The sequence below is a fragment of the Protobothrops mucrosquamatus genome, unplaced genomic scaffold (assembly GCF_001527695.2).
Source record: "Protobothrops mucrosquamatus isolate PMUCROS unplaced genomic scaffold, P.Mucros_1.0 scaffold2803, whole genome shotgun sequence".
Lineage (NCBI taxonomy): Eukaryota > Metazoa > Chordata > Lepidosauria > Squamata > Viperidae > Protobothrops > Protobothrops mucrosquamatus.
The window spans coordinates 176,447-195,101 of NW_015388838.1; the positions used below are offsets into that span (position 1 = coordinate 176,447).

Below are 18,655 nucleotides of genomic sequence, written 5' to 3' on the forward strand. Positions count from 1 at the left end.
AGGATGGGGGGGCCATGGCAGGTAGCGGAGAAGGGCAAACGGGGGACCAGGAAGTGCCGCAAAACTGGCTGCAGGCCTTGAATAAAAGTAATACATGCAGGGGGCGGGGGGGGGGCACAGGCTGGGCTCTAGCATCTAAATGACGGACAGTGGCTAGCTTAGTGACTCCATCTTGTGCAGAAGCCCCTCCCCACTGGCACCCTCACCTCACTATTGCCCACGGCTCTTCCACCCTCTCCTGGACCCTTCCCCAGCTGGGGGGCAGGGGCACAGAGCCCCTGCTCCCCCTTCCCTCTTGTACCTGGAGTCCCTGCTTAGAGGCCGCGCAGGCACACCACCCTTGCCACAGACATGGCATAACCATCGGCCCAACCAGTGCGCCACAGAGTCCATAGCAGCGGTAGCCACCAGACCCCGGATTGGGGGAGGGGCTCGTGGAGTGTCCAAGCAAGCGAGGCCCACCCACCCCCACCCTGCCTCAAGTCCCCCTTGTGCGCCCGCTGCGCTTCTGCCGTCTGGGATCGGGCCGTTCTTCGCCTCCTGGGAGGCTAACACCAGGGGTCCCGGGAAGCCCGGCCACGACACAGGCTGTCGCTGCGCTGCCACATGCTGTGGATCAAGCTCAGCGCATCCTCGCATTTCTTCCGAACGGAGCCGTCCTCGACGGGCTTGTGCGGAAGGTCCACCTGCGACACGGCGGGGCAAAAAGAGCCGTGAGGGGAAGGGGGACAACGGGGGGGGGGCGCCGTCTGGGGGGCCCTAGGTCTGCAGAGCCGGGCCACCCGCCACCAGATCGGCCAACCTGGTAGGTGCTCTTCCACACGGCGTCCAGCACCAGCAGGAACCGCTCCAGTTCTGCGGGGCAGCTGAAGTAGAGGACCCACGGGGGCAGGTACTGCTTCTGCTCCTGAGCAAACTCCTAAGGGCGAGAGAGGAACGCTGGGTGGGACCCTGGGCCTCCTGATGCAGCAGGGTCGAGACCCTCACTTAACAGATGAGACCCAGTCCCAAGGCAGCCCCTTTGTTCTGAGAGCCCAAGCCACGTTTCTTCTTCTTCTTCTTCTTCTTCTTCTTCTTCTTCTTCTTCTTCTCCTCCTCCTCCTCCTCCTCCTCCTCCTCCTCCTCCTCCTGTCTTTTCTTCTTCTTCCTTCTTCTTCTCCTTCTCCTCCTGCTCTTTCTTTTCCTCCTCCTCCTCTCCCTCTTATTTATTTATTTATTTTATTTATATTTGGATTTATATCCCGCCCTTCTCCCGTAGGACTCAGGGCGGCTGACAATCTATTTAAAATACATACAAAACAATACAAATTTAAAATTAATTAAAAGGAATATTTAAATATTTGTCGAATTTAAAATATAATTAAAACCCCCCTAAAAATTACCCTAGGCCAGTCCTGCAAGCTGGAATAACCAAGTCTTGAGGGCGCGGCGAAAGGAAGGGAGATCAGGGATAATCCTGATCTCTGGGGGCAGTTCATTCCAGAGTTCTTCCTCTCCCTCCTCCTCCTCCTCCTCCTCCTCCTCCTGTAGACTCACCAGGAGACAATATTCCCGGCCGGCCTCCGTGGAGACGGAAGCCACCTCCGCCAGCTCAGCGGTGGCCAGTGAGCGGAAGAAGCTGGTCTGGCAGTCCTCATGGCAGGTGAACACTTTCTGCTCCGTCACCACCAGGCAGCAGGGGACGCAGGGGGCGGGGGCCACGCCCTGGGGGACCACCTGGGTGGGAAGCACAGGCAAACCACCTTTGGCGCCCCTGAGGGCGAGAGGGCTCTGCTCCTGACCCTCCCTTCCGGTTACCAGGAAGCACAGGAGCAGCGGGGACCCCCGCCGTCCCCCGTGGTCCCAATCCCAATTGTATTATATCATTGTTTTAAACTGGCTGTAAGCCGCCCTGAGTCCTCCGGGAGAAGGGCGGGGTATAAATTTAATAAAATCAAAATCAAAAAATCAAAATCCCAAAGGGTGACCTTACCCCTTGGGAGACCGCCTGGCATAAGTACTGCATCCAGTCGGCCATCTCCTCTTCGTTCTCTGCACTCAGCTCCAAGGAAGGGCGGTCCGTCAAAATGACCTGGAAGGAGTGAGGCCGGTCCGTGGCGCTCGATCTTCGGCACCCGCCACACTGCTCCCCCCTGCAAGGGGTCAAGAGTTTGTGGCAAATAAGACTGAGGGGCCAGAACCGGTGTGTGTCTATGTGCACCCTGGGAGCCTGCCCCATCTGGGACTCACCCCATATTCACAGCCAGCAGCGGGGTGACATCTGTCCGGTCTGGATACTGATACAAGATGTCGTTGCTGAAAGGGAAGACAGAAGCAGCTGGTGGGAAAGGGCCCCTCCCAGCCCACAGCAGGGGAACTTTGAATTAGCATATGCAAATTAGAATATGCAAATTAAATGCCCCCCCCCTCTGTCCTCGAGAGGGCCGGACAGGCCCTCTTATGCTGTCACCAAGAGTCCAGCCCAAAGTAACTTTGGGATTATACATGTAAAAGTCGATGACACCAGAAAAGCTGCAACCAGGGCATAGGAAGAGGTTTGTTAGAGCAACTGACAGAAAAAGGTATCACTCTAGAAATAAAAGAATGGAGGCCTTTGAACTCTGGTGCTGGAGAAGACTCCTGCGAGTCCCCTGGACTGCAAGGCGATCAAACCGGTCAGTCCTGGAGGAGATCAACCCCGATGGCTCTTGAGAAGGCCAGATCCTGAAGTGGAAACTCAAGTACTTTGGCCACCTAATGAGAAGGAAGGACTCCCTGGAGAAGAGCCTGATGCTGGGAAAGATGGAGGGCAAGAGAAGAAGGGGACGACAGAGAATGAGGTGGCTGGATGGAGTCCCTTAAGCAGGCGGCCTGAGCTTAAATGGACTCCAGAAGATGGTAGAGGACAGGAAGGCCTGGAGGAACGTGGTCCATGGGGTCGCAATGGGTCAGACACGACTTTGCAACTAACAACAACAACTAAAATATTACATGACAAAAATACAGATATAAGAACAGTTTGGGTTGCAACTATAACTCTTACACAGAGACGTTCCATATAGCGTAAGAGCAAACTCGAAAAAAAGACATAGGTGATTAAAGATCAGATACAAACAAAAAGCGAAAGAAAAATTAAAGAAATTCTGCAAAGAGAAAATTATTTCATTACATATTAAACTCTTAAAAGAACAGTTGCCCTTGACGGCGGTAAAGAGAAATGAAGGTTAAAATTAGCTGACTTTAAAAATATCAAAACCACCTGATGGAAATATCGTTAACACCGGATAAAGAGGCAAAAAAACACTTCAGCAATGCTAGTCTAAATTATTTAACAATCACCCTGGCAAAAAGGCTGATGAAGGCTGAAAAGAAGCAAACTTTAACCAAAGATCACAGAAAAACAGAAACGCTTAATGAATAGATCTCTATGACTATGCTGGCAAAAGCTGTAAAATGGGTCAAAATCAGGAAAGCGTCTGGATCGGAGGATTTACGGGTCTCTTTCTGTAAACTTTTTGAGGACGAAGTTCTGCAATCTTTTCAACAGGTGACCAAACTCCGTTCTACCCAGTGGGAAGGGACCAGACAGGTGGAATGAGGCTCAGATGGTATTAATGTAGCATATCTTTGCAATTTCTTCTTCGCTGTTTAGCATTCCTGTTTATTATCTTTATTTTCTCTGACGGTTTTCACTTTGTTAAGAACGTCTTCGATAATAATAATAATTTTTTAAAAAAGGAACCAAAATCTAGCCAGCCCTCCTCCCGGCCCCGGCCACAGCCTCCTCACCTGAGCACCACAAAGCAGGACTTCCAGACTTCCTTGCCCAAGTAATTGTTTCCTGCCTTGTAATTCAGCACACCTTCCTTGAGGATGGAGTTTTCCGCTGGTGCGTAGTGAGAGGAAACTGGGCCAGAGGTCTCGTCCATGGGGTCTTCCCAGTGAACAAGGCCGTAGAAGTGGACGATTACCTCTGAGATCTACCAAAGACAGGCAGGCAGCCGCTGAGCCAGGCTCTCAGCCCCCAAAGAAGTCCCCCTGGCTTGGCCTTTGGCCCTCCCCCGAATGGAGACGGGGTGCGGGTGCCTCCCACAGAGGAAAGGCTGCCTGGGGTTGAAGGGAAGAAGGACAGCAGAAAGGCGCACCTCCCGCTTGGACTCCTGAGCCACAAATTTGGCCAGCGCCAGTTTCTCCATGGTGGCATCCGTCAGGATACTGGGGTACGGCGGCTCGCGGCAGCCTTTGATCATCGCGGACTTCAGGGAGGTCAAGAAGAACCTGGAGAGGGAGAGGGGCATTAGGACCCCTGTGCCCAAACATCGAAGCAGGGGACCTGGATTGAGCACAGGGACTAAAAGAGAGATGAAGAGACCACATTAACTGGGGTGTGGAGGGTAGAACACCCAATTGTGAAAATTATTCCCCCCTACAAAGAATAACCCTACTAGTTGGCATTCTCTGGGCACCATCCTCGCCATCCCAGCAGCTGTTAAGCTCGGGGCGGACGAGGCCCGCCCAGCCCTTACTCAGTCAGGGTAGCATCCGCTGTATCCAGCAGGAACTGCTTCCGACGGTTGGTGCAGACCAAGCTCACCGTCTGCTGATCGAGGCCCACCTGCCAGGAAAAAGAAACCGTTCGGAGGGGGTCGCCCTTGGCCTCTGGGAGGGGAGGGCTCAGCCCCTGCAAGTTAGGAATTTAGGGCCACTGGTCTTGCCCAGAGAAGAAGCCTTCTGGAGGGGTGCTCCCCGTGTTCCCGCAGAGCCCCAAACCGCCACTCACCGAGATGTAGTCCAGCTCATTGTAGGACACAGCCTCATCCACCAAGTAGGGCTTCTCGGCAGCTCCTGGGGATGGGAAAAGCAGGGCAGAGGGTCAGCTGCGCAGTCGGACTCTCCCCCGGGGAGCCCACGGCTTGCTCCAAGGGGGTTCCCACCCCGAGCAAGGCAGGTGGCAACCCAGAGGGCCTTCCTTCCATGGGGGGATGATACCTTTGCGGATGAGGTACATGTAACAGTCGGTCAGCAGCAGGTAAAGCAGCTGGAGGTTCCCTTCCATGTGCCCTGTGCTCATCCGGATCATCTGTTGGGGAGAGAGGCCTCCGTTACTGACCCACAGCGACAGGGGTGCGAGAAGAGCTGCTCCTTCAATCTGGAGAGGGCTGCTCCGCGGAGTGCCCAGGGTGTGTGTGTGTGGGGGGGGAGAAACACGCTCACAAGGGGCTCCCCTTCTGGGCAACCGGACGTACCCGGAAGAGCTGCTCCTCGTTCTCGCGAAAGACGTGGATCATCAGGAGCAGCAAGTGATTGTTGTCCACCCTGCAGGGAGGAGGAGAAGGCCCAGCCGAGGGTCAGGCGGGAGGGAGAGCCGGCCGGTCCCCCCCCCCGCCCTCCTTGACCCCCATCACGAGGTGGCTTTCTCCAAGGAAGAAACTGTGGAACGGCAGGGATCAGCAGGAAGGAGAAAGCAAGACGGTGCCAACTAGGGACGCCTCTTTACGTCCGTGAGATACAAGGACTAATAAAGGAGAACATTGTTAGCTCGGGGCTGAAATCAGGGGGGCCTCGGTGCTCTCTGAGCTCGATGGTTTTCTGGCAGACGTTTCATGGCCCCAAGTGGGCTACATAATAATAATAATAATAATAATAATAATAATAATAATAATAATAATAATAATAATAATAGTGATCATCGCACAGTCAGCCAGATGTTCAGACTGGATTTGGCATTTTTCTCTACCTATCCTTCCCAAGGACCTGGGATAGGCAGATCAAACATCCACATCTGCCTATCCCAGGTCCTTGGGAAGGACTCGATAGGTAGGCAAAAATGCCAAATCCAGTCTGAACATCTGGCTGACTGTGCGATGATCAATAATAATAATAATAATGAAGTTGGAAGGGACCTTGGAGGTCATCTAGTCCAACCCCCTGCTCAGGCAGGAAACCCTATATCATTTCAGACAAATGGCTGTCCAGTCTCTTCTTAAAAACTTCCAATGTTGGAGCATTCACCGCTTCTGATCATGCCATAGCACTGGTGATGTTACCTAGTTTGGGTCATGAAACGTGTGCAAGAAAACCACCAAGCTCAGAGAGCATCAAGGACCCCACAGTCCTTTTCCTCCTCCCCCTCTCCTCCTCTCTGCAAACCCCCCTCCCTTATAGACTGATAATGTCACCTAGCTGGGTTATGAAACGTCTGCAAGAAAACCACAAAGCACTAAGGACCATTCAGTCCTCCTCCACAAACTCCACTCCCTTCTAGCACTGATGATGTCACCTAGTTGGGTCATGAAACGTCTGCCTGAAAATCACCAAGCTCAGAGAGCACCAAGGACCCCACAATCCCACTCCTCCTCCTCCTCCCTTCTAGCACTGATGATGTCACCTAGTTGGGTCATGAAACATCTGCCAGAAAACATCTGCCAAGCTCAGAGGGCACCTCAATACAAGGAATGGAGGGCAAAGGGTGCCGAAGCGGCCAGGAGGAGGAGGAGGAGGCAGGGACTGTCCGACGGAAGGTCAAAGGGCCCCCAAAAGCCTCTTAACAGTTTCTCGGTACACGCAGGGTGGGATGCCGCCACCATGGTGCCGAGCCCCAACTTCTGCTCTCCACTGGATGCCGGAAACAGGCTGTGACTCCCCTCCTTTGGAAGAGGCCGGAGGAAAGAGGGGTGGCCGAGCGCTGCGTCCCTCAGGTGGAGGAGGCCTGGCCGAAGCGAGAAACCAGCCCTTACCTGAACTCCGAGGGGTGGGCAGCCTCGGACGGACTGCCCTGCCCCTCCTCCACCCCGGAGTCCTCGGCGCTGCTCGGGGAAGGGCTCTCCCGATCCTCCTTCAGCCTGCTGAGGGCCACCGCGCTAGCCATCTCCACCGCTTCTCCCGGCGAGCCGGCTACGGCCGGTCCAGCAGCCTCCCCCTCTCCTCCTCCTCCTCCTCCTTCTTCCTCTTGTTCAGAAGCTTCAGGGCCACCAGGAACATGTGGCGGTTGACCATCCCCTGAAGCGTCATGGTGGCCACTACTTGCTGCAGGAGTGTTTGGACTCTCGACGGTAAAGCGGTAGAAGTCCATGGGGGCCGGCAGCCCCTGACCAAAGCCGCCAAGGGGTGGCCCTTCCGAGGGGGCGTCCCTCGGCAAGTCAGTCCGAAAGGACTGGTCCAGGAGGTGGGGCTCCAGGCTGCGGCTCCACCCGTCGGTCTCCTCCAGCGAGTCGATGGCCTTGCTGAGGGCCTGCCCCACCCGCTCCATGGCCATGTCCTTCATTTCGGGGATCCGCAGGGCCAGCTGGCAGAGGGACGGCGTCTCCTCGGCGCTGACCGCCAAGTCGGACTCTGGGGCGGCCCCTGGCTGCCTGACCTCCTGACCCAGAGCAGGAGCGGGGAGGGAGGGGACGGCGGCCTCCTCCGATTTCACTTTCTTCTTCTTGACCGTTTTCTTCTTTTTCGCCAGCCTGTGCAAGGAAGAGACGTGTTGGTTAGAAAAGATAATTTTAGAAAACTGTAATCAATGCTGATATTCAACTGTGCATTTATTAACAACAACAAGAATTGTATTTGCTCAATGGGGGGAAAATGTTTATTCCTCGGAGAGGAGATATTGGGTGGTGTAAATATTGGACTTATGTGGACCACGGAATTGCTAAGGGACCCAGTCAACACGTCGTTTGTTGTCAAAATAGAAAATTAATAAACTATTTATATATATAAAAAAGGGGGGGGAAGTGAGTTCTCTGGCTGTGGGGCACCAGGGCGCAGCTGCAAACTGGGCAGGTTTGCTCAGGACTCAAGGACAGGTGGACGCCGGACCCCACTCTGGAGTCTCAAGCTGGACAGGGCCCGGGAGGCTACCGAGCCCAGATTTTTTCTTGCAACTCCTGGGCCCTCCACTTCAACATCCCCAAGCGAAGGAGGGCTCCCTGATGCCGAAAACAAGAGGAGAGGAGGGGTCCACAAGAGCCAGGGGCAGAGGCGAGAGCCAGATGGGTCCAAGCAATCCCCCAGCACAACCTGATGACTTCCAGCTCCGTGCAGCCCTCGGATTGATCGGTGCCGTCGGCCAGGAGGTCGGCCCTCAGCGAGGCAGCGTGCACTGGGGTGCTCTCGGCGGAGGACGGCCCTTCTGCCTTCCCGTTGAAAGGGTTGTAGCGCTGGGTGGGGCTTTTGGCCGAAGCCCGGCTGCCGTTCAGCTCGGAGGCCACGGAACGTGGGCAGCTGAGCGTGTCGGTCAGGTCTCCTTCTGGAAGGAAGGAAGGAAGGAAGGAAAAGGGGAAGGTCAGCCATCTCTTCCCCGGCTCCCGGGAGCAGCCAATTCAGAAGATGTGCCCCAGCTGCAACTCTTTGGCCCGTTGGATCAAGAAACTCAGGGATTCTCACACCTGGCAGGGGAGAAGGAAGGGCAGCTCCTTCAGTTTTCAGAATTCCGACAATCCTTGTGGCCCCCACAGAGCTGCAACTTAACAGCTCCTGGCTTGGGAATTCTATCCCGAGTTCACACCCTGTGACATCTTGTCGCTTTGCCCCACGGACTACGCACAACGAGGACGTCCCCTGCCCAGACCCACCGGGGGCTCCCATTCTCCGCTGGACCCCACGGAGCCCCCGATGTAGCCCTGGAGAAGGGCAGGAAGTTGTCCGCCTCCGGAGCAGCCCCCTTCGGCCGAAGGGAGACCGGAAAAGGGACGCTGCATCTTTGTCAGTTTTACAAGTGGGGAAGCATCTAGAGGTGGGGGGGGGGGCAGAATCAGGAGGCAGGCTCTGCTAGCTGTTCAACTACTCTTATTACAAAATTCTCTCTCTCCACCAGGAATCCTGCCTTCCACCACAAATTGAAGGAGACGGCACAAGCTAACCGGTGTAACTTTCCACCTCTTCCAAGTTCCCTCTGCAGGCAGAGGGAGCAGGGACTAGCCCAACAGTAAAACGAGCAGCAGCTGAGTTAGGGGCCCAGAGCCCACCCACCCACCCACCCGCCCTCCGTCTTAAGGGGCGCAGCGGGGCAAAAGCTGAGGGACAGCGAGGACAGAGAAAGGGCTGCAGCCGCCGCCGCCACCATCGCTAGCGAGACCCCTGCTTGGAAAGAGAGGCTGTTGGGAGAAGCATCCGTGGTTACGAAATCAGCTGGCTTGGGTCCATTGCCCCCCCCCCCCATGCACTGACAGGAGAGAGAAAGAGGTTAGGAAGAGACCGGCTGGCACCGACACAAGAAGCGCTTTTGTCGACAGGGGACAACTCGGAAAGCTTGTTAATGCGCAAACCAGAAAGACTTGATGGTTCATGCTGGGAGATGGAAGCCACAAAATAGAGGAGGGGGGGTTAGGTGTCCAGGAGGGCCTGGAGACCCCACTGAGGCAGGTGGGCCGGGCAGCAGATGCCCTGGGCTGAGGGCGCCAATTAAGCTGGCAAGGCTTTGCCACCGAAGAGCCCGGGGGGGAGGCCTGGCTGCTGGGCCCCCCACCCTGGTATTAAAGAGACCTGTGGCCCAGCATGCAGGAAGCGCTGGGGCAGAGAGAGAGCAGCGGGGGGGTGGGGGGTGGGGGAGGAACTGGAAAACCAGGGCGAGCTGGTCCCACCTTCCCATGCGGTGGTNGATCAACGGGGGGGGGGGAGAGGGAGGGAAGGAAGGGGGGGGAAATGGAGCAGGACAAGGGCAAGGCGGGGAACCCAATCTCTGCTCCGGCGGCAGGGCTGGGCTCAGTTGCGGATCCTGCTCAAGGACCGCGTTATCCTGAAGTTTTTAAAAAAGGGGTAGTTATCGGGAAGGTGCAAGCCTGCGGAGGCGGCAGGAGACTTTCTCTTCCTGGCTGTGCAGGGATCCCGCTGAGGGCAGAGCAGCTGGGGCTGGGGGGGGGGAGGCAGAGGACAGAAAGGGCCGATTCGGGCCGAGCGGCCCTCAAGGGGGATCAACAATCCAAGTGCGCTGATGGTATGGATCAAGGGAGGCCAGCTCTGCAATGGGGCACCTCAAAATACTGGCCCGCTCTGCAGATGACCCAGGCTTCCTCAGCACCCCCAGGCCTGCCCCCTCCCAAATGCCTGAGGGGCTCTGGAGACACTAGAGATGGAGTCTGCCGCTTGACCTGACGGTCATCTGGCCAAAGAAGAACTGCCCCCAGCCCCGTCCTGACCCTCCGTTCCTTTAATCTTGCCTGGACAGCCCTCAGTCCCAGGCAAGCGCTCCGTGGAGCCAGGACGTTGCCAGGCCATCCTGGGGCTGCTGCCCACCCTCGCCCCTTACCCTCGCTGGAGGGGGCGATGGCGCTGTCGTCCCACTCCAGGTTGGTGGAGGTCACCGAGTTGAAGGAGTTGAGGGAGAGGCTGTCCGACCCGTGGAGGGAGCCGGGCAGGCGGTCCTCGAAGTCCAGCAGGAACTGGGGCTTGTAGTAATCCGGCATGTAGGGGGCCAAGTCCAGGTAAGGGGCGTCCTGGAAAAGCAGGGGGAGTGTTAGGTGGAACTGCTGCCTGCTCCCCCCCCCCAAGAATTCCCTTTCCCAGCCTTCTTCTTTTTTTTTTTCCTTCAGGGATTTGGCCCATCGGTTGAGAAGAATCCTTTCGGCTTGGGAAAGCGGCCGCCTTTATAGGTCACAGGGAAATCCAGGCGTGGGAGGTGGCCCATCCCAGGGTGAGGAAGAAGTGGGAAGCTAGCTCCTCCAAGCAGGCCGAGTCAGCTCACCAGGTCCAGGTCGAATCGGATAAACTCCAGGCCCGCCACCAGGGTGAGGAAGAGGGTCAGGTGGTCGTGGCTGCAGACCAGGGCGTTTCTGCGGGAGGGGAAAGCCACCGCTCAGGATCCACGCGAGCGAAGGCAGTAACCAAGAAGTGGTCGCTCCTAACCTGATGCCCCGCTGGCTGGGAAGAGGCCCGCCTGCCCGTCCGTCCGAGGGGTGCTCAGTCCAGAGGGACCCCCACTCACACTCCTGCCACGCTAAGTCCTTAAGTCCTGACTGTTGCAGCAAGTCAGCCTTGGGGAACTAACTGCCGCCTCTAAGCTCCTGGGAGCGTCAGGAAGCCCCAATCCCTCCACCGTGTAGTTTGGGAAGAGGCTGTGAAAAGGGGACCTGCCTGTCTTCGAGCTTTAAGTCTGGCCAGCGACCCCTCTGGGAACAGCAGGCTTGGAGGAAAAGCTGCAAAGGCCCCGTTGTCTGTTTGGGGGAGGGAGGTCCTTCCCCTCCCCACCCCCTTCCCACAGTGCCGGGCCCGGCAGCCCAGCAGACTTACTTGACGTAATGCTTATGCAGCAGCGGGAGGTTCTCCTGGAAGAGGCGGAGGTAGCTCTCCAGAGAGTTCTCGTTCAGGGCCAGGTATAGCCATGCTCGGCCTGCAAGAGGGACAGGCTGGCTGTCAGGGGGGCAAGGACCCACCTGCCCGGAGTCCTTCTGGCCGGGACCTTCTCAAGGGCGGTCTGGGTGGAAGCCCCATCTCTGACGCCCAGGCTGCAGGTGGTGGGTGGCAGGAGGTGCCCCGAAACCCCTTGAGGGCTGGACCGGCTCCTCTGGGTGCTTGTCCGGCTCCCAGCCCAAAGCAGGGAGCACTCTAGTTCCCAGCCTTCTAACTGGAAGGACTGGGAGCTCAGAACCCTCCTGTCAACGCTGCTAACATGGCATGTTCTTGCTTTGACAATAGATGAAAATGCAGCCATTTCCCCCTTAACGTGTGTGCTACTTTTAGAGTTAGAATTAGATGATGCTGGCGGTGGGGGGGTGGGGAGAAGGAAGAATGTGTATGGGAATTAGTTAGACACAACAACCTGGTAGTAAGAGTGTTTTTCAAGGCTGTTTGAAACAAGAGATGATAAGGAATGGCCGGTGGGAGAACTGGAGGGAAGGTCATCATTTCAAACTAATCGGAGAATGTGATGTATGACTGTTAATTAGAGGAGGAAATTGTGCTTTGATGTTATGAGTTTAGGGGCCGGAGAATTCAGATTTTGGCTTCCACCATGTATGTGCCGATGCCATGTTATTTGAATATAGATTCTTTACGGTAAACAATGCCTCGTCCTTTGAAGAGTAACATCTGTCGGAACCGTGACACCTCACTAACAAGTACCTGCACATCCTCAGGGGCAGGCAAAGGCCCCTGGGGTCCTAGCGCCCGCCGGGCATTTGCTGACATGGGCCGCACAGGGCTGGCCAAAACAACGGGCTGAGACTTACTGCGCCCCAGGTTGGTGGTCACGTGCTCCAGCAGTTCGATCTGTTCGATGGCCTCTCGGCGGGTGAAGTGGACCACCAGGACCCAGTAGCCCGAAGGAAGGTCCTGCAGCCTGCCAAGGAGAAGGAAAGCCAAAAAACTGTTTTCTTCAGCACACCAGTCCTTTGCAGGTTCCCCGGCACAATACATCCAGGCCAGGGGTAGGCAACCTTGGGTCTTTTATGACTGGTGGACTTCAACTCCCAGAATTCCTGAGCCAGCATGGCTCAGCTTGGAAATCTCTCCCTTTCCCCTCAGCATGGCTGGCTCAGGAATTCTGGGAGTTGAAGTCCACCAGTCATAAAAGAGCCAAGGTGGGCTCCACTAGGCCACACTGACCCAGGAGACCCTACTGCAGTGGGCTGAGGATCAGACCCTCTTCCGGGCACCCATGAGGGCAGCGCGCTAGCAAGGAGCCAGCCGCTTGCCTCAAGGAAGGGAGGAAGGGCCCAAACCTGAGCCCCTGGGGTGCAGGCCCGTCCCCTGCCTGTGGCTCCCTCCAGGGGAAAGCGGCGGCCACACGGAGGCCCCTTACCCGTAAAGCAGGGCGTGATCCAGGTGTTCACAGAGGCGCTGCAGGACCGTGTCGTGGTTTCGGATGGCGGGCGTCTCGTCCTCGCAGGCGGCAAAGTAGCTCTGCAGCTGGAGAGACGAGCACATCTGGTGAGGGAGCCACAAGGCAAGCTGCTGGCTGTCATCCAGGCGGTACCATATGCGGCAGCCCCTTTCGGAGTTTCAGGAGGGAAAAGCTGAAAAAGTCCCTTTTCCCACTCTGCCTAGGCCAGGGGTAGGCCACCTTGGCTCTTTTATGACTCGTGGACTTCAACTCCCAGAATTCCTGAGCCAGCATAGCTCAGCTTGGAAACCTCTCCCTTTTCCCTCAGCATGGCTGGCTCAGGAATTCTGGGAGTTGAAGTCCACCAGTCATAAAAGAGCCAAGGTGGCCTACCCCTGGCCTAGGGCTGTTTAAGAGAGGTCCGCCTACCTCCGGTCCGGGTGGCAAGGCCCAATCTGCATCTTTGCAACTCGCTTGGCAAGTTCTTCAAAGCCCCTTGTAGAGGCCTGGCCCGCCTCGGCCAAAGCAGAGCCGAGCCGAGGCCCACGGGACGCTACGGGCTATCCTCAACTTACAACGTTTAGCGATCAGAGTTACGGCGGCACCGAAAAAAGCAACTTACGATTGGTTCTCACCCTTACGACTGTTGTAGCCTCCACACGGCCCTGAGGTCTAAAATTCAGGTACTGACTCACATTTATGACGACTGCAGTGTCCCCGGGGGTTGCACGGTTCACCCAGCCGCAGTCTGACTAATTTAACAACTGCAGCGATTCACTTAACACACAGTTAAGTGAATACTCCCTGAACAAACGTTTCATTTATCAGCAAAAATTCTGGGTTCGGTTGTGGATGTAAGCCGAGGACTACCTGTGCTTTCGTGCCAGCACCTGTAGTCTCCCCCCCCCATCTTCCTCTCTCTCCTTTATTCCTCTCTCTCTCTCTCTCTCTCTTCCTCTCTCTCTCTTCCTCTCTTCCTCTTTTTTCCTCTCCCTCTCTCTCTCTATCTTCCTTTCTCTCCCTTTCTCTTTTTTCCTCTCTCTCTCTCCCTCCCTCCCCCGAGGATGCTCCTCCTTCCAGCTGGACTCCACCTTGCCCGGGCAACAAGGAGAGCAGCTTCCCAGGCCAGGATTCCCAGCCACTCCTTTACGTGTCTTGGCTAGGCCCGAGAGGGAGTGGCAGCCGAGTCTGGTGATGCTTCAGCTCCAGAGAGAAATACGGGGGTGCCCGGGGCAGAAGAGCAGCCAGGCTCTCCACGAGGCACACCTCAAATGGCACCAGACACCCACAGCACTCTCTAGATGCTGGAGGGAGGCTCTGCTCCTGCCTGGGCTGCAGACCGTCAGGGCAAGAGAGGAAGCACCAAGGAGACAACAGCCTGGAAGCCATCAGAGGCACACATATCCTTAACAGACAAAATGGTGAAAGGTCCAGACGCTTTGCCGAGGAAGGATGAGGGGCTGCAATAAGCCAGAGGTCCCCAATCTTTTGGGCACCAGGGACCGGTTCCGTGGAGGTTTTTTCACGGACCAGAGAGTGTGTGGTTTTATGTGCTGCCTGCCTCACAAGGATGGGGCTTTGTTTGTTTGTGCGGACCGGTTGCTGGCATGCCACGCGGCTGGTACCGGTCCACGGACCAGGGGTTGGGGACCCCTGCACTAGTCCTGACAACCGAAAGCAATCCAGTTGCTGTGGAACTGGCACAGGCAGCAAACGGCCTGCTCGCTGGGGAAACTTCAGAAGGGTCCCTCGGCCGCGGCTTCTGTGGCTCTTGTGGAGATGGAAGCAGCAATTAGGACACCTCAGATCTATGCGGAGGCCTCACAAGTGGGACCTCTGAGAAAACTTTTGGCAGGCAGGACCTCTTCGAGTTCCTGTTCCATACAGCCACAGCATCCAAAATGGCCGAAACCCTATCAGGGTCAAAGAGAGAGAGCGAGAGCTGCAGATTCAGATCCAGAACAGGCCCCAGGACCAACAGCTCAGTGGCTGCCCAAGGATAAGGCCGCACAACAGACCGACTCCACAACCAACAGCAAAAGTGTCTTACCAGGCATCTCCCTTCTGCTGAACGGTACTGATTCACCTTGATTGACAGGCTGGATTCTGTTCCCCCTCCCCACATTAAGACTGTCAGGAAAGCTGGCTTAGCAGATGAAGCCACAGTTCAACCAGCTGCTCTAGGAAGCCGGCTACATGAAATCTCTTGGATGGGCAAAACGAAAGAGGCAACTGCCCCAATTCATCTACTACTACTACCACTACCACCACTACTACTACTACTACTACTACTACTACTACTAATAATAATAATAATAATAATAATCTATATAAATAAAAATGTAAATGTTCGTTTGTTCAAAATCTTAAATCTCCGAAAGTTCTTCACCGATTGCTTTGAAATTTTGACACAACCTTGCATTCGAATACGCGCATGTTTTTATATACCTACTATTATATAGATGTCACACCTGTGACAGGTAAAAATATGTCTTTAAAAAACAGCACCATCTGTTGGACGTAAAAGCAACACACGCTTTTACCAGACTGAGCCACAGAAACGCGTGGCAGGGTACAGCTAGTAATAATAATAAAGTTGGGACCTTGGAGGTCTTCTAGTCCAACCCCCCTGCTCAGGCAGGTAACCCTATACCATTTCGGACAACTGGCTGTCCAGTCTCTTCTTAAAAACCTCCAGTGTTGGCGCATTCATTGCTTCTGGAGGCAGGTTGTTCCACTGGTTAATTGTTCTAACTGTCAGGAAGTTTCTCCTTAGTTCCAGGTTGCTTCTCTCCTTGATTAGTTTCCCTCCGTTGCTTCTCATCCTGCCTCCAGGTGCTTTGGAGACTAGCTTGACTCCCTCTTCTTTGGGGCAGCCCCTGAGATATTGGAAGACTATCATGTCCCCCCTCGTCCTTCTCTTCATTAAACTAGACAGACCCAATTCCAGCAACCGTTCCTTATTATCTTTTAGCCTCCAGTACCCTAATCATCTTTGGGACAAGCATCTTTAGAAATAGGCTTCCGGGGGGTAGACTTGATTGGCCCTTATGCCACTGAATACCCAGAGATTTCCCGGTGATCTTGTTGATACAGCCTGCAGCAATTAGGCCTCTGGAGAAATGTGGTTTTATACCACAGACAGAAGGTTGGGGAGTGAATGGAAAAGGTGTAATGGCAGAACAGTGGCAAATTCAGCTTCGGGGATTTCGGCATCTACAGATTTTGCTGCTTGTCTCCTTAGCCGCTACTGGCCACTGCTTGCGCAGGATGAGGATAAAGAAAGGCAATATGTCTAATATGTTATGCTCTGTTCTGAGCTTTTAACTTGTCAGGGTTCGCAGTTTTATCTGCCGGTGGATTCTTTCTTCCAGACTTCTCCGAAGGGCCAAATTCATGCGATCATTTCAAAACCTGCATCATGAATCACTAAGAGGACGTTAAGCTCTAAATACACCCAATAAACAAGCATAAATTAGCAGCAACAGCCACTTATACACAGCCGGTCAAAAACTCTTGTCAATGTTTCCGGTTCACTTGGGGGAAACGTGATTAGCTGCATTTACGAATAAGCAAGCACGGTTAGCCTGCTTTGACACCACCCTTCAGCAGTTTCACCGCTCAATGCTGAAGCTGCATCGGGACAGATACAACACACCCGGTTTTGGGAGATTTGGGGGTAGCAGGTCGTTACCCGTGATCTCAGAGGCGACACAGCAAAGCGCAACCCTTCCCAAGAGCTTTTCGATTTGTCTTTATGCATGATGCACAACAAAGCACTCAAAACACTTCCCTTGGGATCTTACCGTCCTTGGGATCTTACCGTCCTGGGATCTTACCGTGCAACCGTTTCAAGCAAGGAATTTCAATGTAAGAGAAGCCAAACCAGCCTAGCAAGCAATACTTCTGACGGGTTTTTAAATTTAGACTTTTTGCCTGCCCTGCATCAAAATGACGTTACCCATCTTCTGGGTTTTCCCTGCACAGAGCAGCATATATGGACTCCTTCCTTTTGTGAGTGGGAGAGGGGAAACCTCGGAGGGGAACCGACGGTGCATCTGCCAAGGAGAAGGGGAGTCCTTACGGCTGAGCTTAGGCAAGCCAGGCCCAGCCCGGCAGAAGCCCCAAAGGCCAAGGGAGGGAGAGACAGAGGGCAGAAAATGTTGGAGGTTGACAAAATTAGCACAGTCACAAAGGAGGATCCGGATGGAAGAAGAGCTACTAGAACAATTAACGCGCCAAGTGGTTAAGGCACCAGGCTAGAAAGCAGGGGAGCTGCAAGTTCGAGTCTCGCCTTAGCCAGGAAAGCCACCTGGGTGATTTTTGGCCTCTCCCTCTCGCTGACCCACCTCACAGGGTTGTTGTGGAGGAGGAGGAGGACGAGGAAGAGAAGAAGGAGAAGAGGAGGAGAAGAAGGAGAAAGAGGAGGAGAAGAGAAGGAGAATGAGGAGGAAGAGGAAGAGGAAGAGAAGGAGAACGAGGAGGAGAAGGAGGAAGAGGAGGAAGAGGAGGAGGAAGAGGAGAAGGAAGAAGAAGAGGAGAAGAATGATGATGAGGAGGAGTAGGAGAAAGAGAAAGAGAAGGAGGAAGAGAAGCAGAAAGGAAAAGGAGGAAGAGGAGAAGGAAGAGAAGGAGAACGAGGAGGAGAAGGAGGAAGAGGAAGAAGAGAAGAATGATGAGGAGGAGGAGGAGAAAGAGGAGGAAGGGGAGTAGGAGGAAGAGAAAGAGGAGAATGAGGAGGAGGAAGAGGAGGAAGAGAAGGAAAAGGAGGAAGAGGAGAAGGAAGAGAAGGAGGAAGAGGAAGAAAAAGAAGAAGAAGAGAAGAATGATGATGAGGAAGAGAAGCAGAAAGGAGGAGGAAGAGGAGGAAGAAGAGAAGGAGAATGAGGAGGAGGAGGAGGAGGAGAAAGAGGAGGAGGGAGGAAGAGAAAGAGAATGAGGAGGAGGAGGAGAAAGAGGAGGAGGGTGTGTGTTGAACATATTCTAGAACAGAACAACTTCATTGTCACTTTAAACGTAGGCTAATCTGCACACATTAAAGGGAAATCTTTAATTTAAGCTCTCTCAAAGGGAGAGACCCTCCCCACTTATTGGTAAAAACAATAAAGGCGGGATGGAGATAAACACACCCCCCCTCCCCCGTGATTTGGCTGCTTCTTCTGAAAGGCCGGATTTCCATTTAAAAGTCGCGCCCACGGGGGGGGGGAGGAGGAAGAGGGGGGGACCAGGGGTTCCTCCTCCTCCTCCGGAAAGGCCCACCTTGTCAGGCCGGTTTTCCCAGAGCCCGAGCCCCTCCCCGCCTCCCTCCCCCCCAACCGAGGGGCCCGAGGGAGGGGGGGCGCTGGGGGGGGTCTCCGCCGACCTTCTTGACGGAGAGCGAGATGTTCTCCAGGATGCGGTCCTTCAGCTGCGCGGGGGGCTCCATGGCGGCGGCCCGCGCTCCCGGCCCGTCCTCCTCGGCGCTCCCGGGCCGCCTCCGCCGCCGTCGCCTCCGCCGTGGGGCCTCCGTGGTGGCGCTGCGGCAGCGGCGGTCGCCTCAGCAGGGAGGGCGGCGGGCGAGCGAACCGGCCCTCAGCCCCGCGTCCTCCTCCTCCTCTGCCGCCGCCGCCGCCGCCCCCCTCGTGACCGCGCGAGGCACGCGCCCTCTACATCAGCGGCGGCGACGGCGCCGAGGGCGGTCGGCGACGGTCTCGCTCCGTGCGGCCCTCAACATCAGTCCGGGGCGGAGGACCGGAAGTGCGAATGCGAGGTTGCTGTCGGGACGCTCCCTCCGCGGGGAGAGGAGCCCAGAGTCGGCCCGCAAACTGTGGACGGCTCACAGATACCGTCCCCATCCGGGCCTTGGCCCCGTCATGACTGGTGGACTTCAACTCCCAGAATTCCTCAGTCAGCCACGGCTCAGCTTGGAAACTCTCCCTTTCCCCTCAGCAT

General features: G+C 55.4%; 1 protein-coding gene across 1 annotated transcript; it reads right to left on the bottom strand.

Annotated features, from left to right (window-relative positions):
* Positions 1-548: 548 nt before the first annotated feature.
* Positions 549-18,163, bottom strand: PLEKHM2 (pleckstrin homology and RUN domain containing M2). The gene is made up of 20 exons (XM_015825789.2): positions 18,087-18,163; positions 12,704-12,810; positions 12,132-12,241; positions 11,194-11,293; positions 10,649-10,736; positions 10,214-10,400; positions 9,549-9,569; positions 7,987-8,215; positions 6,717-7,430; positions 5,226-5,295; positions 4,969-5,059; positions 4,760-4,824; positions 4,506-4,594; positions 4,125-4,257; positions 3,769-3,959; positions 2,230-2,295; positions 1,973-2,132; positions 1,537-1,716; positions 803-919; positions 549-686 (listed from the first exon to the last, which is right to left on the bottom strand). Exons 1-20 carry the CDS (start codon positions 18,147-18,149, stop codon positions 549-551), a joined length of 2,919 nt encoding a protein of 972 aa, XP_015681275.1. The 5' UTR covers positions 18,150-18,163.
* Between the last annotated feature and the right edge of the window lie 492 nt (positions 18,164-18,655).